This window comes from Ostrea edulis, chromosome 1, assembly GCF_947568905.1.
Source record: "Ostrea edulis chromosome 1, xbOstEdul1.1, whole genome shotgun sequence".
Taxonomy (NCBI): Eukaryota; Metazoa; Mollusca; class Bivalvia; order Ostreida; family Ostreidae; genus Ostrea; species Ostrea edulis.
Genome location: NC_079164.1, coordinates 63,384,187 through 63,411,235, shown reverse-complemented (window position 1 = coordinate 63,411,235; position 27,049 = coordinate 63,384,187). Strand labels below are relative to the sequence as shown.

Below are 27,049 nucleotides of genomic sequence, written 5' to 3'. Positions count from 1 at the left end.
CGAGGAAAGAGTATGTCGAGTGAAAGTATATCCTTGATGTATAGTGTATTCTCAAAATCTTCGGAATTACTGGCCTATACATGTATATTTCTAAAAGGGCTCCTAGTTGCTAGTGATACCGTAGCTGCAATAATGTAGCCCTCTCCGAATTTTTTTTATTCTGACCTCCCCACTCCAGGGCTACATTGTAGCTACTGTGATGTCGGTACTGTGCTTCTGTAAAAACTACAGTAACATGTAGGTGGTATGAAGGTTCATAGACTATGATATCACTACCCTCCCGACCGATACACGCCAGGTCACCGGTGCTCGGCTCATTTATTTTTGATACATTTAGAATGTTGATTACCTGAATAAATACACCCTGTAACAGGAAGGGAGAAAATGCAACGGACCAGACCGGGATTCGAACTCGGGGCCCCTGAATCTTTAGTCGGAGCTAACTGGCCACCGGCGATCGAATTCAACAGACCGCTACACGTCATACATATTCATGCAAAAATAAGGTCTCACGAAATAAAAGTGACCTACAGTAAATGAAATAACAGATATTGTGATCAGTAAAATAGCTAGAGGGTACATTACAACTATGTAAGTATTAAATATATATTATATTTGAATATTATGTCTTCTATTTAAGCATGACAGACTTCTCTATTTATCTGTCTCTCTTTCCTTGCATGTCTAACTGTCATTCTCTGTCCCTTTATGGCTGTCTCTCTCTCCTTGTTTTTTTCTCTCTCTCTTTGCCTTTTAACATCCAAGTACACATACAATATCACATCACAAACTTTAGCTGCATCAGAGTGTATTTGTATATTTGAACAATCTTTCAGGTTGAAGCACTAGTAGATGATGAAACAGATTAGCAGCACACGACCCAGCACAATGTACAAAATTACTAGGCAGATATTTGAAAAAGGAAAGGGGGGGGGGGGGCAATAAACCATGTCGTTCTAAGGATCATGGTCACTTACTGACTTCAGAGAGAACTTATCAAAGTGGTCCTGAACATCGGATACCAAGGAGACCTCCTAGATATAGAAATTATGGGTGAAGTATTTGGGAAATAATAAAAGAAGAAATCTAGATGGCTATCAAGAAGCTTAAAATCAGTAGATCTCCAGTGGTACTAGTATTGATTTTAGCGCAGCTGATCACATCGGAAAGACATTGGGACATCTGCAAATGTATTTCATTGGCTTTTTCAACACATTTGGAAACACAAACGTACACTCAATGACTTGGAGAAGGGACTTAATTATCATCAAATTATCCAAGAAAGGTGGTATCTGAGAATAGAACAACTGATGGAGTAAAATTTTGCAGTCCATTCCCAGTCAGAAAGGAGCAAGCCAGGCTCAGAGTTGGAAGAGAATGCATTGACCATGAACACTTTCATGATTAGAAATGAACAAAGCATATTATGGCAGAACTAATTTGTCATAAACTAAATGGACTTTGAAATTCAAATAGCTTTTGATTGCATCAATAGGTCCATTAGGACTACCATGAAATATTGTGTGCCTTGTACAAGCATTTCACACCAACTACGAATGCTGTGTTCTACACAATGGACAAAATTCAAATTGATTCCATGTGTCATTTCTTCCGTCCTCGTTTCTGTTGTCCAATGATATTCACTACATGATTTCCCCCCAACAAATTAACTGTTTTAATCTACAAAGACCACATGTACACTTTCATTTGTGATTAAACAGTACAGTAGAAAAGGCATAGTGTGATCTACTAATGTGCTTGATAATCCATTTGGATCAGTATTCATCATACTCTTAAGTTTCAAGGGGTGGGGATCTTATATTGAAAACTATGTGAATTTAGTTGAACTTTGTGTTGTTCCTTACTAGATCTTGATTTTGTTTACAATATCTGCCAGGTACACCATGAGATACAACCGTAACTGGAAGGAAGAAAGTGCAACGGACCAGAACGGGATTTGAACCTGGGCCCCATGAATCTCTAGTCAGATGCTCTACTAACAGAGCTATCTGGCCCCCAGCGATAAAACCTGCTATGCTCCTCCCTCCTTAAATTGTCTTTGCCTTAAAGGACAATACAACCCTGATTCTTTTTGCCCCTGGTAGGACTTTCACCTCCAATGGGTGTCCAGGGTGGCCAACGGCACCAAATGTAACCGAAAGGGAGAAAATGCAATTGACCAGACCGAGATTCTGATTGCTACACAACATCAATCTGATTGAAACCAGATCCTGAGATCCGCTCACTTAGATCGCTACGTAGCGATATAAGTGAGCGGATCTCAGAATCTGGTTTTAATCAGATTGTACACAACATGCAAAAGAAAACAGAAGACTCACTTTTTATGAAAGTGGCCAACAGCATTGGACTGAAAGAATAAGAAACTATCTCCCTTCCACTATAATACCATGTCTCCACAAAATTTGCAAAATATTCTGGCCATTTTAAAGCAGAAAATCTCCAATGAATAGCAGAATAAGGTCAAGCAGCAAATCATTGAGCTAGAAATAAAACAATGGATGAAGATGAATTAGGCATGTGCTTAGAAAAGAAAATGACAATGTCACAAAAGTTAGCCTTATATGCACACCGGATGGAAGAATTAAAAGGGAAGGCCAAAAGTCAGACCTGGATGATGGGATAATGAGACGAAAGTGATGGCTAAGATCCGGAGAGAACTATACAAAAAGAAGGCTACTGACAGAGAGGAGTGGCGAGCAGTGGTCAGTCTTCTGTTCTGATTAACAGAGAGGAGTGGTGAGCAGTGGTCACAGTCTTCTGTTCTGACTGACAGAGGAGTGGCGAGCAGTGGTCAGTCTTCTGTTCTGACTGACAGAGGAGTGGCAAGCAGTGATCACAGTCTTCTGTTCTGACTGACAGAGGAGTGGCGAGCAGTGGTCAGTCTTCTGTTCTGACTGACAGAGAGGAGTGGTGAGCAGTGGTCACAGTCCTCTGTTCTGACTGACAGAGGAGTGGCGAGCAGTGGTCAGTCTTCTGTTCTGAATGACAGAGAGGAGTGGCAAGCAGTGGTCACAGTCCTCTGTTCTGACTATTTGTTTGTATAAATGTATTTATGTATATGGTATCCAATGAGCCTGGGGCTCACAGAAATAAAGAATCTGAATCTGACTGACAGAGAGGAGTGGTGAGCAGTGGTCACAGTCTTCTGTTCTAACTGACAGAGAGGAGTGGAGAGCAGTGGTCAGTCTTCTGTTCTAACTGACAGAGAGGAGTGGAGAGCAGTGGTCAGTCTTCTGTTCTGACTGACAGAGAGGAGTGGTGAGCAGGGGTCACAGTCTTCTGTTCTAACTGACAGAGAGGAGTGGTGAGCAGTGGTCACAGTCTTCTGTTCTGACTGACAGAGAGGAGTGGAGAGCAGTGGTCACAGTCTTCTGTTCTGTGGTACAAAAAGAGTAAGTAATCTTTTGAGTGATGTGAGAGTTTTGAATAATCAACTCGGTGTCTCCTCTAAAGACAAAATGCTGCAGTTAACAGTTTTTTTCTTCAGTACACCCACACCATTTTTCATGCCATATGATATCCTTCAAGGTAAAATGTATATCTACACGTTATAGATCATTGTTTCACCTGAATTTTCTTCCCATTTCCTCTGATATTAAAACATTATTACCAAGAATCACCATGGTAACTAACTTGTATTGGAAAGCTGATATTCTTACGTATGCTGAATAGGTACAGTGTATATTGACTTTCTAATCAATAGAAGTGTAAAATGTATATAAAAATTTCATAATAAGTATTAGCTGTAACGATTCTAATTATATGGCAATTTGGATTAACTTATAAATACACAATTCCTAGAGGGATACTTTTTCTTCTTGATTTATGCACTAAGATAAATCTATTATGATAACCTGTTGGAAATATGAATGAGGTCAATTACAACTTCAATCATTTGTGGACAAGTATTTTGATCCACACCTAAATAAAGTAAGCAAATGTGATCTTCTCAATTTTGCCAGAGGAAAAACAGTATTGATGTCTGTTCAGTGTCAACTTGCAAGTATTTAGGAGGATTGAAAGTGAACATGGTTGCCTAGATAAAGACAACATTTTCACCTAGATATCGCTGGAAAGAGTAAACATTGGTTAGTTGGGGAATAGTCTATGAAACCTTGAGTTGGTAATAACAGGCTTATAGTTATACAAAGCTAGCTTTGTTGAGTATACAGGTATGATTTTTGTTTTGTATATATATCAAACATTGGCATTAATAGATGCATTCTCTGATTCCTTTAAACTCATTAAGTGGTATAATCACCAGAGCAATTTGTTTCCATTCAATAGAGATTTTGATTAATTTATGTCTAATTAAAATTTTTATGTGGTTATAAATCCAAAGACTCAGCACAGTATCAGAATTTCATGAGGATGATTATAGGGGCATTTGATGCATCAGATGTTTGTATGTGTCCATGTTAAAAAAAATAATTTTAGGAGATTATATTTGTGCCAGGTATTGATTGTAAATGTAAATTTGAATGATTCGTTATCAATGGTTTAATGTAGATGCTGCTAAATAATCGTGATCAAATGATTGTGGTTTGTGAAATACTAGTTACGTTCTTGAGAACTTGATTTTATTGGTAAAGAGTCATAATTATTCTTTATTGTAGTTCAGTTTTTCTAGTTCATAGGACAATGAAAATTACCCCCCAAAAAATTGATTTCGTGGTAATTGAGTTAATCAACTATTATGCTCCAGCACAGAAATGAAAGGTTATATGACCATGAAATCATCAGTCATTATTCTCATTGCAAACAATATGGTAGGGGAAGGGTTTCAAAGAAATCCACCAAGTCTCTCTGTCTCTTCACTTCTTTACCAGAATTTTTAACAGAAGAACATTTTATGAAACTCATATTTGGCATGAGGTCACTTTTGACCAGAGTATGAATGTCCTGAAAGATGTCATTTTGCAAAAGGGCAAGGCCATATGAATTAGCAGTATAAAAGATTTATGCAAATCGTAACTTTGTGAAGCAGGGATTGTAAAATTAAGCTCATAGATTGCTACTTTTTTATCATCAACCCAAGTCATTTGGAAAAGGTCAAAGTCACAAGGATTTTTAAATGTGGAACATTTTGTTCATAGTATAGTTTTTAGCTCACCTGAACCAAAGGTTCAAGTGAGCTTTTTTGATCAAAATTTGTCCGTTGTCTGTCGTCGTTGTTGTAAACTTTTCACAATTTTATCTTCTTCTTCAGAACCACTGGGCCAATTTCAACCAAACTTGGCCAAAAGCATCCTTGGGTGAAGGGCTTTCAAGTTTGTTCAAATGAAGGGCCATGACCCTTTCAAAGGGGAGATCATTACAAAAATGCAAAAATAGGGTGGGGTCATTTAAAAATCTTCTCAAGAACCACAGGGCCAGAAGAGCTGAAATTTACCTGAAAGCTTCCTGACATATTGCAGATTCAAGTTTGTTCAAATCATGGCCCCTGGGGGTAGGATGGGGCCACAAGGGGGGATCAAAGTTTTACATACAAATATATAGGGAAAAACTTTAAAAATCTTCTTCTCAAGAACCACTAAGCCAGAAAAGCTGAGATTTACATGAAAGCTTCCTGACATAATGCAGATTCAAGTTTGTTCAAATCATGGCCCCGGAGATTGGATGGGGCCACAATAGGGGATCAAAGTTTTACATACAAATATATAGGAAAAATCTTTAAAAATCTTCTTCTCAAGAACCACTAAGACAGAAAAGCTGAGATTTACATGAAAGCTTCCTGACATAATGCAGATTCAAGTTTGTTCAAATCATGGGCCCCCGGGGATTGGATGGGGCCACAATAGGGGATCAAAGTTTTACATACAAATATATAGGAAAAATCTTTAAAAATCTTCTTCTCAAGAACCACTGAGCCAGAAAAGCTGATTTTTACATGAAAACTTTCTGACATAGTGCAGATTCAAGTTTGTTCAAATCATGGCCCCCGGGGGTAGGATGGGGCCACAAGGGGGGATCAAAGTTTTACATACAAATATATTGTTAAAATCTTCTTCTCAATAACCACTGAGTCAGAAAAGCTGATATTTACAAGAAAACTTTCTGACATAATGCAGATTCAAGTTTGTTCAAATCATGGCCCCCGTGGGTAGTTGGGGCCATAATAGGGACAAAGGTTTTACATGCAAATATATATGGAAAGTCTTCAGATATGGGCCAAGGTGACTCAGGTGAGCAATGTGGCCCTTGGGCATCTTGTTTAATGTGGGAATTGTTAAAATTTGATAGATAAAATGCCAGCTGAAATGGCAGTTAGAAATAAAGTCAAGTTGTAAGAAAGAAGAACTGAAATATTTAATATTTCAGAATTGCTCCTGTTTGAGCATGCCTAGTGTGATAATTATTGCTAGGTAATTGCCCTATGCGGGATTACTCTAGATTGGAAAAGGTCACAGTATTGGGATGACAGTAATTAAGTTTTGTCGTGTTGTAAGTTTATAATGCAGATATTAGAGAAGCTCATAACTTATAAGATTACTAATATTTTCATTTTGTTAAATTCAATAATCTCTATTGCTTAGGACATATATTTTATGACATTGATGTTACATAAACTACATTGTTTGTAGAAGTTTGGTTAGATAGAATGTATTCTGACATACCAAGAGCAAGGAGCATTTAGATAAGGGTGGTAAAGTTTTTTATGAAAAGCAATAGTATCTTAAATACATGTATGCCCCATGCAGCCATTTCTGGGTGTATCCAGGATGTCCTATCAGAAGTTGATTTGGAATGATCGATGCTGGTCAATAGGAAACAAAATAGCTAACATTAATTTACCTTACAAAAGTAACAATAAAGTGCTCCGGGTCACCAAGCAAGTCTATAGTTTATAAGATAGTGTGTGAAAATATTTTGTACAAGTGTGTTTGGATACCTCAGTATGCATTGTGAATATTTACCTAACTTAATCATAATGCTACTTTGTGTGTGAGTTAGGGGAAGGGGCACAGTCTTATAATGAATATGTCAGCCTGCCATTTAATGTTTTAACTCACAACCTACTGATACACACGAAGAAATTTTTTAACAATTGGTTACAAACACATGTATACATATAATTTAAACATATGTCATGCTGAAACAAAAATTGTGATTAAGTGTTAAATTAGAATGTCATAATTACAGTGTGATTTCTATACAAAGTCATATATACCCAACATTTAATATAATCAAGATTTAAACAGGGAGAAACTGAGACATTCATGAGCGGGCTGTCTCACTCACTGCAGCTGCGGATCTGTCTCTCTGGGAAAATATTGGGACAGACTAGAGGTGTTCTGTCTCAATGACCCCCCCCCCCCCCCAAATTTATAATAGATCTGCAGCTTGAGCAGGCTGGGGCAGAGCCTGTTTTATTTATACCCCAGCCTGTAAAGCACAACTTCAGATGTGGGATCTTGAACTCCTCCTACACACAAACACCCCCCCCCCCCAACAAATTCCTTTTTGTTTGTTAAAAAAATGTGGTTGTCACATATGTGGTCGTATTGATAAGAATCTCTTTGATATGAAAAGATGCTGAGTTTATATTGGAAGTGATGTAAGTGTGTTAGCTACGGGCTTTAAGATATTGTCTGACAACTATTCGGTTTGAGTGAGATCATTGGTGCTTATTGGACAATAAAGTTTTAGAGTTTCAAACCAACACCTTACTTATTTATGTAAGGGAGAGAGCTAGGTCATCTAGTCTTCCAGATAATTTTTGAACATTCAAAATTGTGCCACCATTTTCTAATAATATTTTGGACTTTGGAGTTACATGTCTTGCAGCAATCAATGTATTTTGGTCATCAGGAATTTGTAAGTACAAGAGTTTTCAACAGCCAAAGGGTGATAATTCAGAAGGCAGCATTTAAATGCCTGTTTTGAATCAATGATTTTTTAAGAAGATTTTTTTTTGTGGAAGATTAAGTAAATATCTCTGACAATTTGTTGGAGTCCAACTTCCTGGTTTAAAATGATAAGAAATGCATTGAACAGCAATATAGAGAACAGCCGTGCATGTTAGATCCTAATGTGAAACTGTAAATTTTTTGAGTGGATTTTCTTCACTGATGGTATAGATATGGTAATTTAATGCATTGTTTGAACATTAGTACATGTAATGCATTTGTGCCTTTTGTCCACACGTACTGGTGTAATGTTCACAATTCATGTTGTAAAATATATGTAATACTATGTTTGATTATGTCTCAGTTATATTGATTCTATGAACCAATTTCAACTTAAAATAATTCTACATGTAGCTGGTTTATATTTCATAATACAATGTACATGTTTGTATATGAATAGATTAAATGTGGAATAGTCTTCTAGGACAGGGAACTTAAATAAGATGAACTTATAGTCTAATTTTGGCCCTAATCATGATGTAATCTTTCATTATGGCCTAAAACCAATATTTTTCTCTGACTTGTATAATTTCAGAAAGCATCATGCAGTTACAGTTGCATGAATAGGCCATGGTAAAATAATTGAGAAGATATTCTATAGCTTAAATCTTAATTGATATTGCAAAAATAGTTTTGGTTGAAATTTATGAGCCTGATGATTTCATCTTGAAAACTGCCTGAAAAGTTGACTTCATTGCAAGAAGAATCTGCTATACTAAACAACTTATAAAAATGTTGAAATACAAAACGAGGCAAGGAAGATTTTACCTGTGTCAGTGACTGCCACCTGAGAAATTGTCACCTGAGAACAGCAGGATTTGGGATTCTGTTACTACCAGGTGTGTGATGTTAATCGGAAGTTGTGGATATTAATCCCTAATTTATTTTTGTATGGGTGAAATGTTGTCCTTTAATTACTAACTACCTTCTCCATGCAAGTACGAGAAACTTTTTTTAAAAAAATACTTTGATTTACTAGCCATAGGATTCTCAAGTGGATTTATTATACAATTTATATAAAGAAATTTGCTTTGGTGTTTTCAGCTATAAACCATACTATTCCAAGATATTTTTCCTTGCACCCACATGATTTAGATTATCTTTTCTACTGAGAAACTGATGACTTTTATAGAGTTATTGCCCTTGTAAACACCATTCACTGATGAACATTGTTCTTAGTCCTTGTTTACTGTACTAATCATTTCACCTCATTGAGGACTAGAATTCTGTGGACTACTCTTCACTTGAACAGTGATAGCATTAGTAGATTATGATGTGTCAATAACAACAGGAAAGCAGTGAATTATCATAAATGGTGAAAACCTTATGGGATACAAAAATAACTATATTTCTCGTTTTTTGTGATTGAGATTGCAAATGATATTTGAAATGTTAGAGGCATGAAAATTTTGATTAGGGCAGACATGCAGTTTATTGGATCATAATATCCAATTCTTAATCTCAGGGATATATTAATGCTGCGGTAAGTGTTATTTCTCGCTAAAGAGTACATATCATAATGTTGAAACATTTGATTGAATCCATGTTTATTTATTTATTCAATTTAAAATGTTCATGAAAATTTTGATAGGAACATTTCAATCATTTGATATTTCTGAGTCTACCAGATCTGGTGCATAGTTTTCTGTCCACTCCACCTTATAAATGTAGTACTTAATAGTTTCAGAGGATTATATTAGTGTTATATATATAGATCCATATTATGGAGAGATTAATAAGAGACGAGAGCAAAAGTTCAGTGTCTGATGAAAAACTAAATTCATATGATTTATGATTCTCATCAAGGACACCCCCCCCCCCCTCACTAAACTTAAGATGTGGTGAATGATGATCCAAGTCAATCATCAAATGATAATAACAGATCTTTATATAACTTTTCTACTCTTTGTTCACAAATGAAAGTATACATGTAATCTTTGAATGTCAGTATAAGTGTACATTGAAAAAAATCTCTCCCCCCCTCCCATAGTCAATGCCACTTATGATGGGTGCTTTTTACCTATCCCCTAACTACTTGAATTTGGATTTTTATCTGACCATTGTTCTGTACGTCTTTCCTAATTATTCTATTAACCCATTTACATGTACATGCTTTTTTATCAAATTAACATGACACGTAATTAATGCAAGTCCCTTGATATTTTGTTACAGCTCCATAAAATCTTTTGTCTGTGGGTATTCTCTCCCAAGAACTGCAGTAATGGGGAGATAACTCTTGGCAGCTACTTTTGAACGAGACATATTATGTACTGACTCAACCACATTCTAATAAATTTACAACCCCATTTTAAAATCATAACATCACATATGGGTAACTGCTCCAATACTTTCCACATTTATTCATAAATTATGTTACATGTAATTCGTTTACGAGTTGTCGAGTGACAGTCTGGTTGGAGAAAACTGTTATGGATCAATGAATTATCCTCAGAGGCTCTGATGACAATCACAAATATTTACATGTAATTGTAACAAAAATTACAACAAATGTTGGAGGATGATTTACATTTATAAACCCTTTTCATACACAAACATAATGCCTGACTTCGACTATAAATAGCAAAACCACTTATTTCGAAGAAATACCTGTTAGATTTTATCAACCCTCAATATATAAATATCTTTATGACTATTGGCCAACATCTTGCAGAAAAAATCCTATTTTCTGTAAATATATTGGCCATTATAAGTTTTTGGTCTATAGCTTTCAAATTGTTGATATTACCAAATGGCCCCAAAATAAGACAACCCATTAAAAGCTTTGCTTAATTTTGTGGCAAGGAACATTGATTGCAAATCTTAAAATTTAAGTGAGAGGGCTCTTTTATTTAGTGAATGCCATTCTTTAAAATAACTGTCTAGTTTTTTTTTATTTTTCCCTTGGTAATTTTCATAAACACCAAAGGCACCCAACGGGAGGTACCCAATTGATGACACCACAAAAACCAGACAGTTACTCCTTTTATTTACATGTTTCTTTATCTTGGATCTAATTAAATTTTTTTATTGAAAAGATAAAATAAAAGTTGTTAAATAAACTTTTAGGGGGTTCCTATCATGGAAGAAGTGTGTGGTGGTAATTTGGCAAATAAATCAAACCTTGTGTGTAATGTTATCTGGACAAAGTGGAAAACTGTAAATATTGTGACATAACGTCTATCTTCAGGTTTGACCACTTAACCTTGACATTACCCAAGTCTTTAGCATTGCATAGAACTTTGAACTAATCGTAAGAGGAATTTATTGTTTAGTGGTGTCATCCCTGTGACAACTTAAATAAAAGATTTTTCCACTGGTGTCGTGTTTGATGATGATGTTTTATTTTGTGACTTTTGACCCAGACTCAGTTACATTTACAGATGACTTGAGAGCTATAACAGAGCTTTTATATCCAGTATGTGTACTCAGTGTGGCTACCACAGGCTATGCTATCATCAGAGGCTTTGAAGTTATCACAAATATATCTTCCCTCTTTCTTTTTTTTCCTGTTATGTTTGTACAAATGTCCAACAAAAAAAAACTTAAGACCCCTGGCCCCTTAAAAGTAAATATGATGAATATTGATCTAAATCAATTATCAAGTACTAATAACACTTTTATATACTTTTTCAACTGTTTATTTACAAATGATAGGATATATTGTCTTAAAATGTAACATTTAAAAAAAAGTCAATTTGTTCCCCCCAAAATTCTGTAATCAATGTCAGACCAAAGAAACTTATGGGAGTTTTTATTCCCCCTCCATCTATTTGAATTTAGATATTCTTTCAACATTGATTTTTTAATCTTGCCCGTAATAAGAAATGAAACGATCAGATGTTATTTGTGGAGAGTATATGAACAAGTCAATAATGTAATGGGTTGAGTGCCTTAATTTTGGGAATTGGGCTATATATCCATGCATGATCCCCAGTATTAGATAATCAACAGTCTAGAATTACTGAACACACGAATAGATATGGCACAGAAACTTTAGTTATGAGATTTATCACTGTTTGTTTTCTTCACTTTTCATGCAATATAGGGGAGATGAGTCTTGATTGTATATTTACATGTATTAAAAAATTTGGATTTTATGATAGTTTGAATTCAATGATGTGAAGAGTGGAAAAAGACAAAAGAATAATGGCACTAAGCTCAGGCATCCAGTTTCAGATGAAGTGTGCTTTTAATTATTAATCTTTCAGTTTGAAGGGAAAAAATCTGTCTGGATTACATCCAAACTTGGTAGGAAGTATGGTAATGTTAAATCCAAAATGGGTAGGAAGTATGGTTATGACGTATATGTGAGTGACATACATGTATACATGTTCTTTGGAAAATGTTGCTGTCACTGGGTTGATCGTTTTACAGAATTGTAAGGAACTTGTGTATAAATGCAGTCTTTATCACAGATTAACTAGCCTACAAGACTTTAACGCAGGATTTGTTGTATAGACATTCAGGAACCAGAGACAGGAAGCGGATATGTGTTTGTTATGTGTTGATGGAGGCAGCTTATCTATAGATACCTAACATACCTGTTAATGGACAGAGAGCATATATCTTTCATCCCTCAGACATGGATACAATGGAATTCTTATCTGAAGGGTTACCAAATCTAACATGGATTCACTTTATAACTGTTTTATTGTTGTAAGCGTAAGGCTTGCTTTTTTCTTCTTCCTCCATTCTCTGCAATCAATAACAGTTGGCTGATCTGGCATGACTCAATGCTCGTGAAGTTGATCGCAGTTTGTATATTGAAAAGTTCATTCATTCATGAAATAGGAGTATTTGGTTTTCTTCCTTTTAAATTTCATTGATTGGAGGGTGACCAAAGGTATGTTAATTCTTATTCTACAGAATCTGATATATAACTGAAACTATTAAACCTCATAGGATAGTTCATCACCATATGCCTTATCAATTTTTGGAATCTATGATATTTTTTATTTAGACAAATCCAAGGATTTTTTGTAATATAAATGAATTTCAATCCGATTAAAATCGGATACTTTGATCCACTCACATAGATCACTACACAACCTTGTGTAGCAATCTGTGTGAGCGGATCAAAGGATCTGGTTTTATCAGACTAAATTTGATCCAGGTTCATATTGAACAAGCAGATTATATTTTCAATAAATTATTCTTTCACTGTATATTCTATTGATTTATGAAAATGTTTTGCTGTATTCTTAACCAGAATCTTCAGATGGTTATTCTTGTATACAATTTATTCTTTGAGTCCGATATAATTTATTCAGGTTATTACAAGATTGAATTAATCAGCAATATTTGATTTCCGTCGGGAGTATACATTTTTTATCATGTTGATATGTTTATTCAGAATTCATCCTCCAGAACATTATTCATGTTTAGCATTCATGTTTTAAAAACACAGTGCATGGTAGTGGTATCTGTTATATATATATATATATTGCATATTCTGGTAATATCAAAACATCATCTTGCTTTCCAGATCAGTTTGTATAATTAAGGAATGTTACAGGGTATGAATTATTTTGATGTAGTTTACTCTTTTTCATAAACTGATAAATGTAAACTACCCCCAATTAAACCATTCATATGAAATCTCATGTCCATTCTACATAAAAGTAAATAATTTTCTATTAAACCAATAAAATTTTATGCTACAACTGAAATTTGTCTATATTAGAATATTCAAAGCCATCTTTTTAGTAAAACCAGGTGAACAGGCATAAAAATGAACCTGTGTTGAATTGTTTCAGATAAATGTATGTCATATTTAAATGCTGGACGTTTTTAGGGTTTTGCCAAGTTTTGAGTTGTCTCCCTTCTCTTGTTGTTCCTTCAGTGAATATCCCTATATAGTCAGTGATCTCAGTGCTTCGAGTGATAAATGAAATGTTTTTATATCCTACAGACTTTTTGCTAACTATGACATCAAACAATTATAGTGTCATCTCCATGCTTTGATTCTCTTCTAGCTGTTGACCATTTTTTCTTTGTTTTTGGTGAGGTTAAAAATATCATCATATGTTTTAAGGAATAGATCTACATGCTATTAAAGTATACCTCTATGCTTCTACATGTAGAGATATTCCCATGCTTCTGAACAGAGGTATCTCTATGCTTCTACATGTAGAGGTATCTCTATACTTCTACAGGTAGAGATATAACTATGCTTCTACATGTAGATATATCACGATGCTTCTACATGTAGAGATATCACTATGCTTCTACATGTAGAGGTATCACTATGCTTCTACAGGTAAAAGTATCTATGCTTCTACATGTTGAGGTATCTCTATGTTTCTACAGGTAGAGGTATCTCTATGCTTCTATAGGTAGAGTTATCTATATTCTTTTACAGGTAGAGGTATCATCATGTTTCTACAGGTAGAGTTATATCTATGCTTTTACAGGTAGAGGTATCATCATGCTTCTACAGGTAAAGGTATCACTATGCTTCTACAGGTAAAGGTATCACTATGCTTCTACAGGTAGAGATATCTCTATGCTTCTACAGGTAGAGATATCTCTATGCTTCTTCAGGTAGAGGTATCTCTATACTTCTACAGGTAAAAGTATCTATGCTTCTACATGTTGAGGTATCTCTATGCTTCTACAGGTGGAGGTATCATGCTTCTACAGGTAGAGGTATCTCTATGCTTCTATAGGTAGAGTTATCTATATTCTTCCACAGGTAGAGGTATCTCTATGCTTCTACAGGTAGAGGTATCTCTATGCTTCTATAGGTAGAGTTATCTTTATTCTTCCACAGGTAGAGGTATCATCATGCTTCTACGGGTAGAGGTATTTCTATGCTTCAGTTGGAACATATATTTCTATCCCTTTAAAGGTAGAGGTATCGCCTAGGGTTTTTTTCATAAGTTCACATGGTGTATTTAATATGGTGTATATATATATATATAATCTGATTTTTTAAAACTTTCTGTACTGTACTGACACAGTAATGTGAGGGACATCTGCTGACAATTACTTGTACATTAAATGTTTACAACATTTGATGTATGCTATGAATGGTGGTTATTTTTTATTGTCTCATCTGATTCATCATGACTCTTTTTGTTTAGCACTTGGCGATGTAGTGGACACTACCTGTTTCAAAGACTTAATGGGTCTGGCCTGGTCAGGAACCTAAAACCTTTCATTTGCAGAATGTGGTTGATGATGAGTCATTGAACACAATTGTGAAGCACATCAAATTATATCAGTTTATTGTCTGATCCACCGTTATATAATGTGTGTCGACAGAGTACACTAAAACAAAGTCATTCTTAGACTTTAGCTAAGGCAGGAGGACATTTTCCTCTTAACCTTTGTATAAAATTAACAGCCTATATTCTGTTTATTCACCTCACAAGGATGTTGTCAGACAATGCTGGGTAATGGAGTTTATACATGTGCATTATTTTCATCATGCTGATACATATACATGTACATTTCACACAACAACCCAAAATCTGTCTAGTTTCACTTTAAATGACTCATTGTCTTAATGAGTAACATACTTAGTAAAGGACTGGTATCATTTTATAATTAGCAAAAGTAGTTAATTTCATTAACTAATGACTCATGTTGCGAACACAAAATTTTAGAGTACGAGGTTTAATTAGATACATGTGAATTTTCATTTTTGCTCATTATATTTACGGGGGGCAGTATTTTTTGGTCCTTCACTGGTGCATGATCTGCAAATTTAATAAAACATTGTAATTCTGTAAGTCTACATCAATCAATAATTTCCTTAGTCTCTCTCAGTAGATTAGACCACTAGAATGTGTTTGATCAGAGTGATCAATAATTCTCATAACATACATTTTGTACCTTTATAGGTATACAATTATTAATCTTATACTTCTGTGGGTCTGTTGGGTGTGGAAATATCGATATAGTGTTCATTGTTTTCAAGTAAAAGTGAGAAGATGGTGTTAGCTAGACAATGTACTGAAATAGATATTACAGGGTATATTTATATAATAAATGGTAAAGTCTCCACCTAAAAGCTAATATATATTACCAGTACATCATATCACCATCATTTCTAGAATCCCTGCACCCAACTGTTATCTAGAATGGATATGCATTAGTGTGGGCTTCCTTATGTTAAATATGTGTTAAAAAAATAAAGTTTGTGATCAGAATGAAATTGAAGTAACATCAGGAAATAGCAGCATGTTTTCCATGTTATCTGTCAAATTTTATCAAATATAATTTTGATGCAATATTGATATTATCGGTTCTTTATTATGGGCCCCGCCCCTCTTTCATACAGTGTGAGTTTCATTATACTGGTAGGGCAGTTGCACTCTAAGTGGCTCTTCTGTTTGAGGGAATTTACGTATATTTAAGAGGGAGGCATGTGATTCATTTCCGACTTGTGAGCTGTTTCATGGTTGTCAAGGAATTTTGTGGTTTGAAATTTTAAAGTGAGAAATTTGACCAGGTGTAGTGTTAGAGTGGAATTAGCCTGACAACTGTGAGTTATTTTGTGTATTTTTTCATTTATTTATAAGTCTCATATTCCCTTCTCCTAGAAAACATTCTTTGATATTTTAGTTGGACAGAAAAAATAAGAATAAAATAGTAATAAATCAACACTTCACATTTAAAATTAAAAGAAAAGAATGAAATTAGTCATTTTTACAGTTGAAATGATATCTTTAGTATTTCCTGTTATATACTCTGGTTTGTTGAATAGTAGACAGAGAATAACACATACCCATTTCCATATCACACCCTGATACGGCTAGTGTAAAGTATTGAGCTGTATTGCATATGCAAAATACCTATATGTACATGTATACATTCAGTTGCATATACTACAGTCCCTGAACTTAACACCACGCCCCTGAACTTAGTTCAACATCACATATATGCCAAAATCTGTGTGTACATCACATGCAAGTCTGAGTGCATATTTTTAAATCATCTTTTTTATTTTAAAACATTGTAATGAAAGCATATCTTCATGGACACTATAACATATTCATGCATGCATAAAACCTGTGAGAATAGAAGATACCTGGGCACCATTCAATATAATTAAATTACTCATAGGTGAGGGATACTTGTAGACATTTTTTAAATGATAACAGTGACTTGAAGGTTCCAAATTCAAATTAAGCTTTTATCTGAAGCCCTGCACTTTCTCTCTAGTCATCTTTGTGGAATTTCAAGTACGTGACTCTTCAGATTTGTATACACATGAAATGTAAATAGAACAGAAGACACGATTCTCCAGCTGTCAGTCTGCCTACTGAAGTCCCACTAAAACACTAAAGCCTTGTTAGCATATTGTTTTATAGGACAAAATTTTCATGTAAGGTATTGCCATTTTTCGGTGTGATAGAAATGGTCAATATTGGCTTTATACCTTTATAGAAAATCTGAAGGTGTGTTAGATTTTTTTTGGTTAACCTGAAGGTGTTGTATACAGACTGGTGTTTTATTGTGGGATGATCCAGCGATTTGATATCATATCCTCGTGTTAGTCTGTGTTTTACTCCAATGGTCGACCTTTAATGACAATGACCCTAATGCCACTAACGATAATTTAGTCCACAAATGAGTAATAAAATGTGTATATCTGGTGATTTATTATAAAGTATTCTGAATCAGAACTTGCTACGTAATTGGACAGATATACCAAATCATTAATTTTACCCAGGTTATTTTAATATTTTTATGCTGTTATTTCTTAATTCATATTTCTCTTCTTATATTTTGTACAAATTTTTTGCCAGGTGATGGATTAATTAGTGGAGACAGAGGATTTCTTGAAGTGGATGTCTACCATTTAATTTGGTTAACATGGAAAATGAGCTTAATAAGAGGGACCACACTGGGGTCCAGGACTTTGTTCTTTTGGAGGACTTCAGAGATCCCACAGCATTTGTGGAAAATTTGAGGAAGAGATTCAGTGCTAATCTCATATATGTAAGTGTTTAGTGCCTAAAATTCTGAACTTGCATGTGCCAGTATATCTTCAATACTATGATATGTATCAAAGTATAGAATTAATCAACATTGTACAATCAAATTATTTACATGGAGCGACATAAAATCTAAAATAAGATTATTTACATGGTGTGACGTTAAATTGGATTATTTACTTTGTAGATGTTGAATTGACATTATGAAATGAATTCAAAAGGTGATAAAAAAAAAAAAGAATAAACCTCCAGTATTTTTGTATTGATTTCAGTATTAAAGAAAAATGGTAATATTCAATTTATGCTGCAAGAGTTTTAAAAAAGACAAAAATCATCATTGAAAGCATTAATGTGATTAAAGGATTATCCATCAATTGAAATTGAATTAGACCCAGTGGTATAATGGATTGTGATTGAGGGTAATGAAATGGTCAGATTGAAGACATTTTAAAAATGTTGTTGCCATGTCGATCATGGAACGGATATTGCACTGGTACATGTGTTACATGCCAACAGTGACAAATGTTTTATTACCACAATTAATATGTAATATGCTTGAGACATACATTTGATTACCTGCACAGTGCTTGCTATAAAACATATTGTACTGGTATGTTTACTCTGTCCACTTTGCTAGAAGTTACTGACATTGGGGTCATCCAAAATGATGATCTCTTATCAACATAGAAATCATAATTTCATTTGAAAAGTAATAAATTTTATGCATTGACTGAAAATTCTTTTGTTATCTCACCCCCCCCCCCCCCCCCCCCCCCCCCCCACTCTTCCATGTCAGTCTGTCTTTACTCTGCTTCCCTTCCTTGGGATATCTCCAACTTGATGATCCTTATGAATCAAGGTCTTTTAACCAAGGTCAATGATCATGCAGTGAGATGTTGGGATGGTATTCAGACAATTTTACTTTACACTAGTGTATTAGCTCTCATGTTAAGCATGAATTCAAACTTTCAGTCTTTAGTATGTTATGAATTAATTAATTTGATTAGTATGATATTGATGGTGTGTCAAGATCACCATCAATATCATTGAGATTGTCATCAGGAGATGAGGAGAGATATTTTCTTTTTCTTTTAAAAAAAAAAGAAGAAAAGTATGAAATATTACATGCATGCTTATCAGTCCCATATGTCATTAATTAATTCTCCTCAGCACTATATATTTGAAAGAAAAGACTGAGGGCTTTTCTTTCGTAAATCAGGATAGAATTATGTTATTTTGATAACTATGCTGAAATTCAGTAAGTTACATTAGTGTTGATGTAGATTTCTTGTTTGTAGACGTACATAGGACCTGTGCTGGTTTCTGTGAATCCCTATCAGAATTTTGACATTTACAATGAGGAGTATGTTCACATATATAGAAATGTCAACTTTTACGAGCTCCCACCTCACATGTGAGTACATTGTTTTTACCAGCTCGTGGTACTGATCGAGTGGTTGTGTCAATACTGTTTTAAAACTGCTATTATCATAATAATGGATATTTTCAGTGCATGGTCCCCAGATGGGAATTACATAATGGATTTTCTCTTAGAAGGAGCACTATAGACTGAAATTATGTTTACTTAGCCAATGGCATGGATATAAACATAAATTTTTATAATCATTATTTCATATATAAAGCTTATTTTTATGTTTGACATAAAAAAATAATTGCCAAAAACTGAAATGGGCAAGGATTTCATAATTCATATGATAATTCAGGAAAGAAATAACATAAAAAATTTATTGCTCAAGGTGTTGGTGTTTACCTGGACCGGAATAAAACTAACGCCCGCTATCCATGCTGTGTGTGGTTAGTGCTGGGATATGGCATGATTTACAACAGCTTCTTTGTCAACTAAATCTCAGTTTTAACATGGAATGTACTCCTCTTTGATTTAAATGCTTTATTTTGAAGTTCAAAAGGTAGACTGTGTACCTCGAAAAGTTGGTTTACCTCATACATCAAAGTTCACTCAACACAAACGAACGCCTTACACCTGCACTTTTATAGGATGCAAAAATATTCATAAACATTTTATATCATTTAAATGAAAATTGGAGTAATTTTCAAAAAAACATTTGAAAAGTGACCATGTCTTAGAAAAAAAAGGTAAGATATAAAATCTAAGTGCCACTGTTGAATTTGACTCAGGTCCAGCATCCTGGGCCTTAACCACTGCAAGAACACCTGCCGAGATGCAAATGTTTTGTAACAACATAGCCCTAGTATTTAGTATTTCATATTGTGTATTGTCAACCATCAGGCCGATACAACAATTTAAGCAAGAGAAATGTGTACTGTTAATTATAGATACTTGTGTACTATATGTAATAATCTATATTTTGAAAATGCCAATTCTCTAAAAGATATTACCTGTACAGTAAAATAAGGTTATATAGCAAACACATGTATTGTGAATTATCAATTATAATGAAGTGTTTTTCAATCAACTTAAAGATTACAAATAACTCAGTAGCTGATACTGTAATTAATTACACCTATTTGGGGAACAAAATAGGACAGTCCCTGGAGCTTCGCTAAAGTGGTATTTTACTGTATATTGAATTTGATTAGATTAAAAATTTGAAATAAGGATTTTCATTCCCCTCATATTTAGAATAACAGAGAACTCATTGAATGTAATGCATTACACCTGTTACATTGCAAAATAGGACATCTCTTGTGCTTTGCTAAACTGGTGTTTTACCATCCATTGTATTTGGTAAGATTTATAGTTTTGGATAACAATATGAAGTAAAAGTTATAAAGATGGGATGAAAATGCAAATTAAAGGTAATTACTGATGTTTACAGATTTGCCATTGCTGATGCAGCCTATCGATCCATGCGAGGAGATAACCGGAACCAGTGTGTCCTGATATCTGGCGAATCTGGTGCAGGGAAAACCGAGGCTTCCAAGAAAATATTACAGTACATCGCAGCCAGCTCAAAACACATGAAGGATGTGGAACAAGTCAAAGACCGTCTGCTTCAGTCAAACCCCATCCTGGAGGTTCACATCTACTAATTACCGAATCTTCATAGTGAAATAACAACTGCTAATTACCGAATTTTCATAGTGAAATAACAACTACTTTACACATTGTGAATTTCATGTTAATGTAAAATACATGAATTAAATTTCAGGCATTTGGGAATGCAAAAACCAACAGAAATGACAATTCTAGTAGATTTGGAAAATATATGGACATTCAGTTTGATTTCAAGGTAAGGAAATTTCAAGTGGCTTGCATATCCTAGATTTGATACAAATATAATACAACAACAATCAATATCGTATTTAATTCTCATCAAACTGTTTTTTTTAGGGAGTGCCTGTTGGAGGCCATATTCTGAACTATTTACTGGAGAAATCACGCGTCGTTCACCATTCAGACGGAGAGCGTAACTTTCACATATTCTATCAGCTGATCGCTGGAGGAACCCCTTTATTGCTGAGTAAACTCAAGCTCACCAAAGATGCTGAAAACTACCATTATCTAACACAGGTCAGTTAAAAAAGTAATAACTGTACATCTGACACTGAATCTAGCCAAATTCAAAGGTTAAAGTGTGAAGGATACACAGATATATTCCCTAAGGTTCCTTGCCTGTCAATTTTAGTAAATATGATTTCAACAAATTTCTTATTTGGAGCAAATGTCCACTTTTTGTAAATTGTCTACTAGAACTAGACATTTTGCAACTCAATACCGGTAATTCATTGTATCACAGAATGATGATTATCAGAGAAAAAATGTAGTTCTCAATATGCACATTTTCCAAATATTTGATGTATGCTTTAAAATAGCATGCTTTCTGTGAAATTTATCAGTGATTTTAAGGGTGTTGGGAAGTAATTTGAAAATTTAAATTTTTACTAAAATATCTCTAAAATAGGGTAAGAGTGTTCGAGTAGATGCCCTGAATGACCACAAAGACTTCAGCCATGTTAAGCATGCTTTGGATGTATGTGACTTCACAACACAGGAACAAGAGGTAGGTGGAGTTCAGCTGTGTGCTCCATATCAATTCAGTATCGGGTAAATCCTGTACAGTTAAACTTGTATTTAGCAAAACCTAATTATAGTGAAGACCAGATAAAAATTAAAATATTTAAAGAATTACAATGTAAGATAAAGCAATTTACTTTAGATGTTTTCTATAACCATTTTTCACTGTATCCTATTTTAATTGTTTAAGTATTATCTTAGCTACTTATATTTTCTTCCCTCTTCCAGGGGGAGACATCGTTTTTGTACTTTTTGTCTGTCTGTTCGTCTCTGTCTATCTGTCTCAAAATCTTGTGAACGCTTCTCCTCCTGTATGGCTTATTAGATAGACTTGAAACTTTGTACAATGCTTCATTGCCATTTGTAGATGTGCATATTGTTGGGACAGGAGGGTCCAATTGTTATCCTTAAAGTTATAGTGGATCTAAGAGGGGTGGAGGGTGTAAAATAGCTTGTGAACACTTCTCTCATATGGGTTATCGGATAGCCTTGAAATTTTTTACAATACTTCATTACATGTATCATTGAATGATGATCACATTGTTCTGACCCAGGGATCGAACATTTTCCTACAATTTACAGTGGATCAAAGAGGAGTGTTTTATAGTGGGTTTTTTTTTCATGTACATGTATATGTACAAGGGTATATGTTTACTTTCCTACAGGTAGTTCAGCATAACAGTCAAATGACACTATTTTGGTATCATATACAACAATGACATTTGTCACATTGATGTTGAATCTTTTCACCATCTTTTTCTTCAATGCACAAAGTGCAGTTCATAATGTCTATTTTCCTGCTCATACTTTCACCTCCATACCATACAGTACATTTAGGAAATGAGGTGTAATTCATTTGTTTTTAATAAAAACAAATTATATTTGATTCTACAGTTTCAGTTTTTGTACAAGGTTGGTAAATATCTCTTTAGAGCTAATACTGAATTGTTATGATACACTGACTTACAATACAGATTATTCTATTCTAGGCATTATTTTCAATTGTGGCATCAGTTCTTCACCTTGGAAACATTCAGTTTGAAGAGAATGAGGATGGACTGGCAAATATTTCAGATTTTACTCCTGTAGAAAATATATCACAGGTTTGAGTGCTGTAGACTCTATTGATTAGTTTATGGTCTATGAACACGACCGCAAGTTGTGTATAATAGAATTGACAATGAGTGACTTTTCTATGAATTTTGTTTAAAACTTAATGATATCAAAATATTAAAAAGTTACAATTCCGAAATAGTTTCAAAATCCAACTATTTCCCTTCATAAAAGTATTTTAAAGAGTCATTCTCTACCATGAGAAGATAGAGGCATGCACGTTTTCAGAAAAAAATGACACTAATAACAGTTAAAAGGTAGCAGCATTGTAGATTGTTCCATGATCTGTATTGTAGCTGCTAGGATGTCCAGAAGGAGTTCTACAGTCAGCTCTACAAAACAAAACCATTGAAGCTAAAGGAGAAAAGGTATGAGTGTTAAGATGTGTTCCTGTAAATGATTTGTCCATCATGAAATGATTATTTAAACTGCTTACTATGACATTGCCCTTAATATGAAATAATATGTCAAACAGGCAGTGGTTTTTTCAAAGTGTCAGGGATTAAATCAAACCTTTATACTTATACAATGTATGTATATTTTGGGTACAGTTTATTAATCGTCGATACAGTGAAACATGTTTATAAAGAGCATACTTATAATGAATTCACGCTTGCAAAGTGATATTTATTTTGCTCTGAGAGGAAGATAATGAATATGGTATTGGATATAATGAAGTTTGGTTATAAGAAACTGTATTTGTTGGTTTTGGAGGTTTGCTGTATCATGTTTTATTGTCTATGACAAGGAGTGCTGTAAACTGTAAACCTGATGTCTATCTTCAGATGAAATCTCCATTGAACAAGGACCAGGCTCTGTATGCTCGAGATGCTTTGGCCAAAGGCGTGTATGACAGGCTGTTCACCTGGATTGTCAACAAAGTTAACGATTCATTAAACAGTAGGGTGAGTTCCTCTACAATGTGGTGTCTTCCAACTAAGACATCTTTCTGAAAATCAAGTAGGAAAAAGGTAGGGAGAATGTTCAGGTAGAAAACAAAAGGTGTGGACTAGTAGGGAGAATGTTCAGGTAGAAAACAAAAGGTGATGATTAATAGGGAGAATGTTCAGGTAGAAAACAAAAGGTGTGGACTAGTAGGGAGAATGTTCAGGTAGAAAACAAAAGGTGATGACTAATAGGGAGAATGTTCAGGTAGAAAACAAAAGGTGTTGACTAGTAGGGAGAATGTTCAGGTAGAAAACAAAAGGTGTTGACTAGTGAGGAAAATGTTCAGGTAGAGAACAAAAGGTGATGACTAGTGAGGAGAATGTTCAGGTAGAGAACAAAAGGTGTTGACTAGTAGGGAGAATGTTCAGATGGAAAACAAAAGATGTTGACTAGTAGTGAGAATGTTCAGGTAGAAAACAAAAGATGTTGACTAGTGGGGTGAATGTTCAGACGGAAAACAAAAGGTATTGACTAGTTAGGAGAATGTTCAAGAAGAAAACAAAAGGTGGTGACTAGTGAGGTGAATGTTCAGATAGAAAACAAAAGGTGTTGACTAGTGGGGAGAATGTTCAGGTAGAGAACAAAAGGTGTTGACTAGTAGGGAGAATGTTCAGGTAGAGAACAAAAGGTGTTGACTAGTAGGGAGAATGTTCAGGTAGAAAACAAAAGGTGTTGACTAGTAGGGAGAATGTTCAGGTAGAAAACAAAAGGTGTTGACTAGTAGGGAGAATGTTCAGGTAGAAAACAAAAGGTGTTGACTAGTAGGGAGAATGTTCAGGTAGAAAACAAAAGGTGTTGACTAGTAGGGAGAATGTTCAGGTAGAAAACAAAAGGTGTTGACTAATAGGGAGAATGTTCAGGTAGAAAACAAAAGGTGTTGACTAGTTGGGACCAGGTTCAGGTAGAAAACAAAAGAGTTAAATTATAGATAGACATAACACTTTTGCATTATTATATACTATATCTTAGTTGGAAAATACATGCGTATACACAATACTTTAGAGGGTCACAAAATTCATATTGTAATATTAAATATGCGTATTAATGAAATACCTGGTAATTAATATATATAGAGACAAGTTTTAAAAGAAAGGAAGCCATGTCATCAAATTTGAAATTTACATGGTGGTGTTTGATTATTTTTCTAGAAACGAATGAAATGCAGCCTGATGGGTCTTCTGGACATTTATGGTTTTGAAATATTTGGTGTCAATAGCTTTGAACAGTTCTGTATCAACTACTGCAACGAGAAACTCCAGCAACTGTTTATCGAGCTGACACTTAAGTCTGAACAAGAGGAATATCAGAGGGAAGGCATTGCGGTGTGTATAATTACAATTCCACATCATTTGATTTCATATGATGCAATTCATGCTGTGACTAGGTAGTTACATAGATTTATTGTGACTGTATGTAAATAGTTTGTAATTTTGTATTTTAGTGGGAGCCAGTGGAATACTTCAATAACAAGATAATCTGTGATCTTGTCGAGGGGAAACCTGTAGGAATGATAGCAATCATGGTAGGCAGAAATAAAAGGATCCTGAAAAGGCAGAATCTATAAATAGGCATCTTCTCAAACCTAGTGTACAATCTACTCCTCTTTTCTCAACTTAGAGAGGAAAGGAGATCACATAAACTTTCATTGAGGATCAGGTGAAAGAATAGGTCACCAGTACTTTGGAATACTGTATTTTACTGTAGTTGATGTTTAAGTCTACAGTAAAATATTGTTATATCAAAACTCTAGGGTATGCAAAGTTTGCCCAATTGTTATAAACCCAATTCATCATATCCAATTTGTGCGTGCATATGTGTGCGTGTGTGTGCAGTATCTGCTAACTATAGAAAAGTAAAAACACTTTGTTAATACACAGTATTTCAATCTCAGCATGTATTGGTATAACTGATTTACTGTATATGTTTTCAGGATGAAGAATGCCTACGGCCGGGTGACCCGACAGACAGCACATTCCTGGAGAAGCTGAACATTAATCTAGGTCAGCATCCTCACTACTTCAGCCACTCCTCCGCCACGGATACAGCAGCTCGCAGGTCCATAGGCCGAGATGTAAGGAATTATATCACTTTGCTAATTTTAATTCAGATATCTTTAATATTTACATTTATCAATGTATTATCAATAATAAACCTATTCTGTTTCTATATATTTCTCAATAAAAGCATAGATCGACCTTTCAACTTGACATGCAAATCTTAGTATCCTAAAAAATATAACTGGAAGGAATAAATGTCTGTTGTTTGTATATATATAAACAATGGAAGCTTTGAGGTAATTTCTGCGTAATTGGTTTCGAGGATTATACAAATTACTCCATGTTTCAATTGTTTACATACCCTATAATGTAAATAACTTAGACATTCATAAACATGCAATTTATCAATATGTAGGCGCCTTGCTTAGAATCGTGTACTGTCAATCAGTGATGTAACTCAGCAATGACATGTGCTTTTTGCTTGTGACAATGGACAATATAAAAGCAAGAAGCCGGGGTTTGGGGATTTTTCCTAGTTATGCCTCCTGCAATCTATCACTAAATAACAAAGTACATTTATCATAGGTTATGCCTCCTGCAATCTATTACTAAATAACAAAGTACATTTATCAGGATTCTCACCAAAGTAGCAGTCATTAAAAAATTCAAGTGATGTTTTTTTTTTCTTTGAATTTATTCTTTGTTGAAAGTGAGATTTATGATGCTCACATTCTGCCATTTTGATTTCAGGAGTTTCGTCTGCTGCATTTTGCAGGAGAGGTCACTTACAGCATTCAGGGATTTTTAGACAAGAACAACGACTCATTATTCAGAGATCTCAAAGAGGTAAAACGGAGTGTTCTACAAGGTTTAGAGTGATTCAGAAATAGGATTTTATACTGGGAATGGTCCTGGCTTCACCCTGATGGTTGTTACTGAATTGCTCTGCCTGACTTAACATGCTTTCAGTCTTTATTTTCCATTACAGGCGATGAGTCAGACGTCTAATAAAATCACCAGTATGTGTTTCCCTGCCTCAGAATTACAAGACAAGAAGAGACCTAACACAGTACACAAACTCTGTTCTTTTACTTA

At 34.6% G+C, this 27,049-nt stretch overlaps 1 protein-coding gene across 13 annotated transcripts in view; it reads left to right on the top strand.

Annotated features, from left to right (window-relative positions):
* The first annotated feature begins 3,288 nt into the window (after nt 1–3,288).
* The window catches only part of LOC125647968 (unconventional myosin-Ic-like), a 44,415-nt gene continuing 20,654 nt past the window's right edge, over nt 3,289–27,049 (top strand). For 2 of the 13 annotated variants that reach the window (XM_048874897.2, XM_048874846.2), the window contains exons 1-16: nt 7,935–8,107; nt 8,467–8,770; nt 17,690–17,882; nt 19,177–19,292; nt 20,698–20,896; nt 21,031–21,111; nt 21,213–21,392; nt 21,784–21,882; nt 22,886–22,999; nt 23,306–23,377; nt 23,795–23,914; nt 25,106–25,279; nt 25,399–25,479; nt 25,888–26,028; nt 26,705–26,800; nt 26,943–27,023. In XM_048874897.2, the coding sequence (XP_048730854.1) occupies nt 17,757–17,882; nt 19,177–19,292; nt 20,698–20,896; nt 21,031–21,111; nt 21,213–21,392; nt 21,784–21,882; nt 22,886–22,999; nt 23,306–23,377; nt 23,795–23,914; nt 25,106–25,279; nt 25,399–25,479; nt 25,888–26,028; nt 26,705–26,800; nt 26,943–27,023 (1,680 nt within the window). In that variant the 5' untranslated portion in view covers nt 7,935–8,107; nt 8,467–8,770; nt 17,690–17,756. Of the gene's footprint in view, nt 3,414–4,175; nt 4,194–7,934; nt 8,108–8,466; nt 8,771–12,249; nt 12,775–15,327; nt 16,423–17,234; nt 17,339–17,689; nt 17,883–19,176; nt 19,293–20,697; nt 20,897–21,030; nt 21,112–21,212; nt 21,393–21,783; nt 21,883–22,885; nt 23,000–23,305; nt 23,378–23,794; nt 23,915–25,105; nt 25,280–25,398; nt 25,480–25,887; nt 26,029–26,704; nt 26,801–26,942; nt 27,024–27,049 lie in introns of those variants that run through there. The other 11 variants (XM_056156283.1, XM_048874856.2, XM_048874861.2 and 8 more) reach the window with 10 other exon arrangements.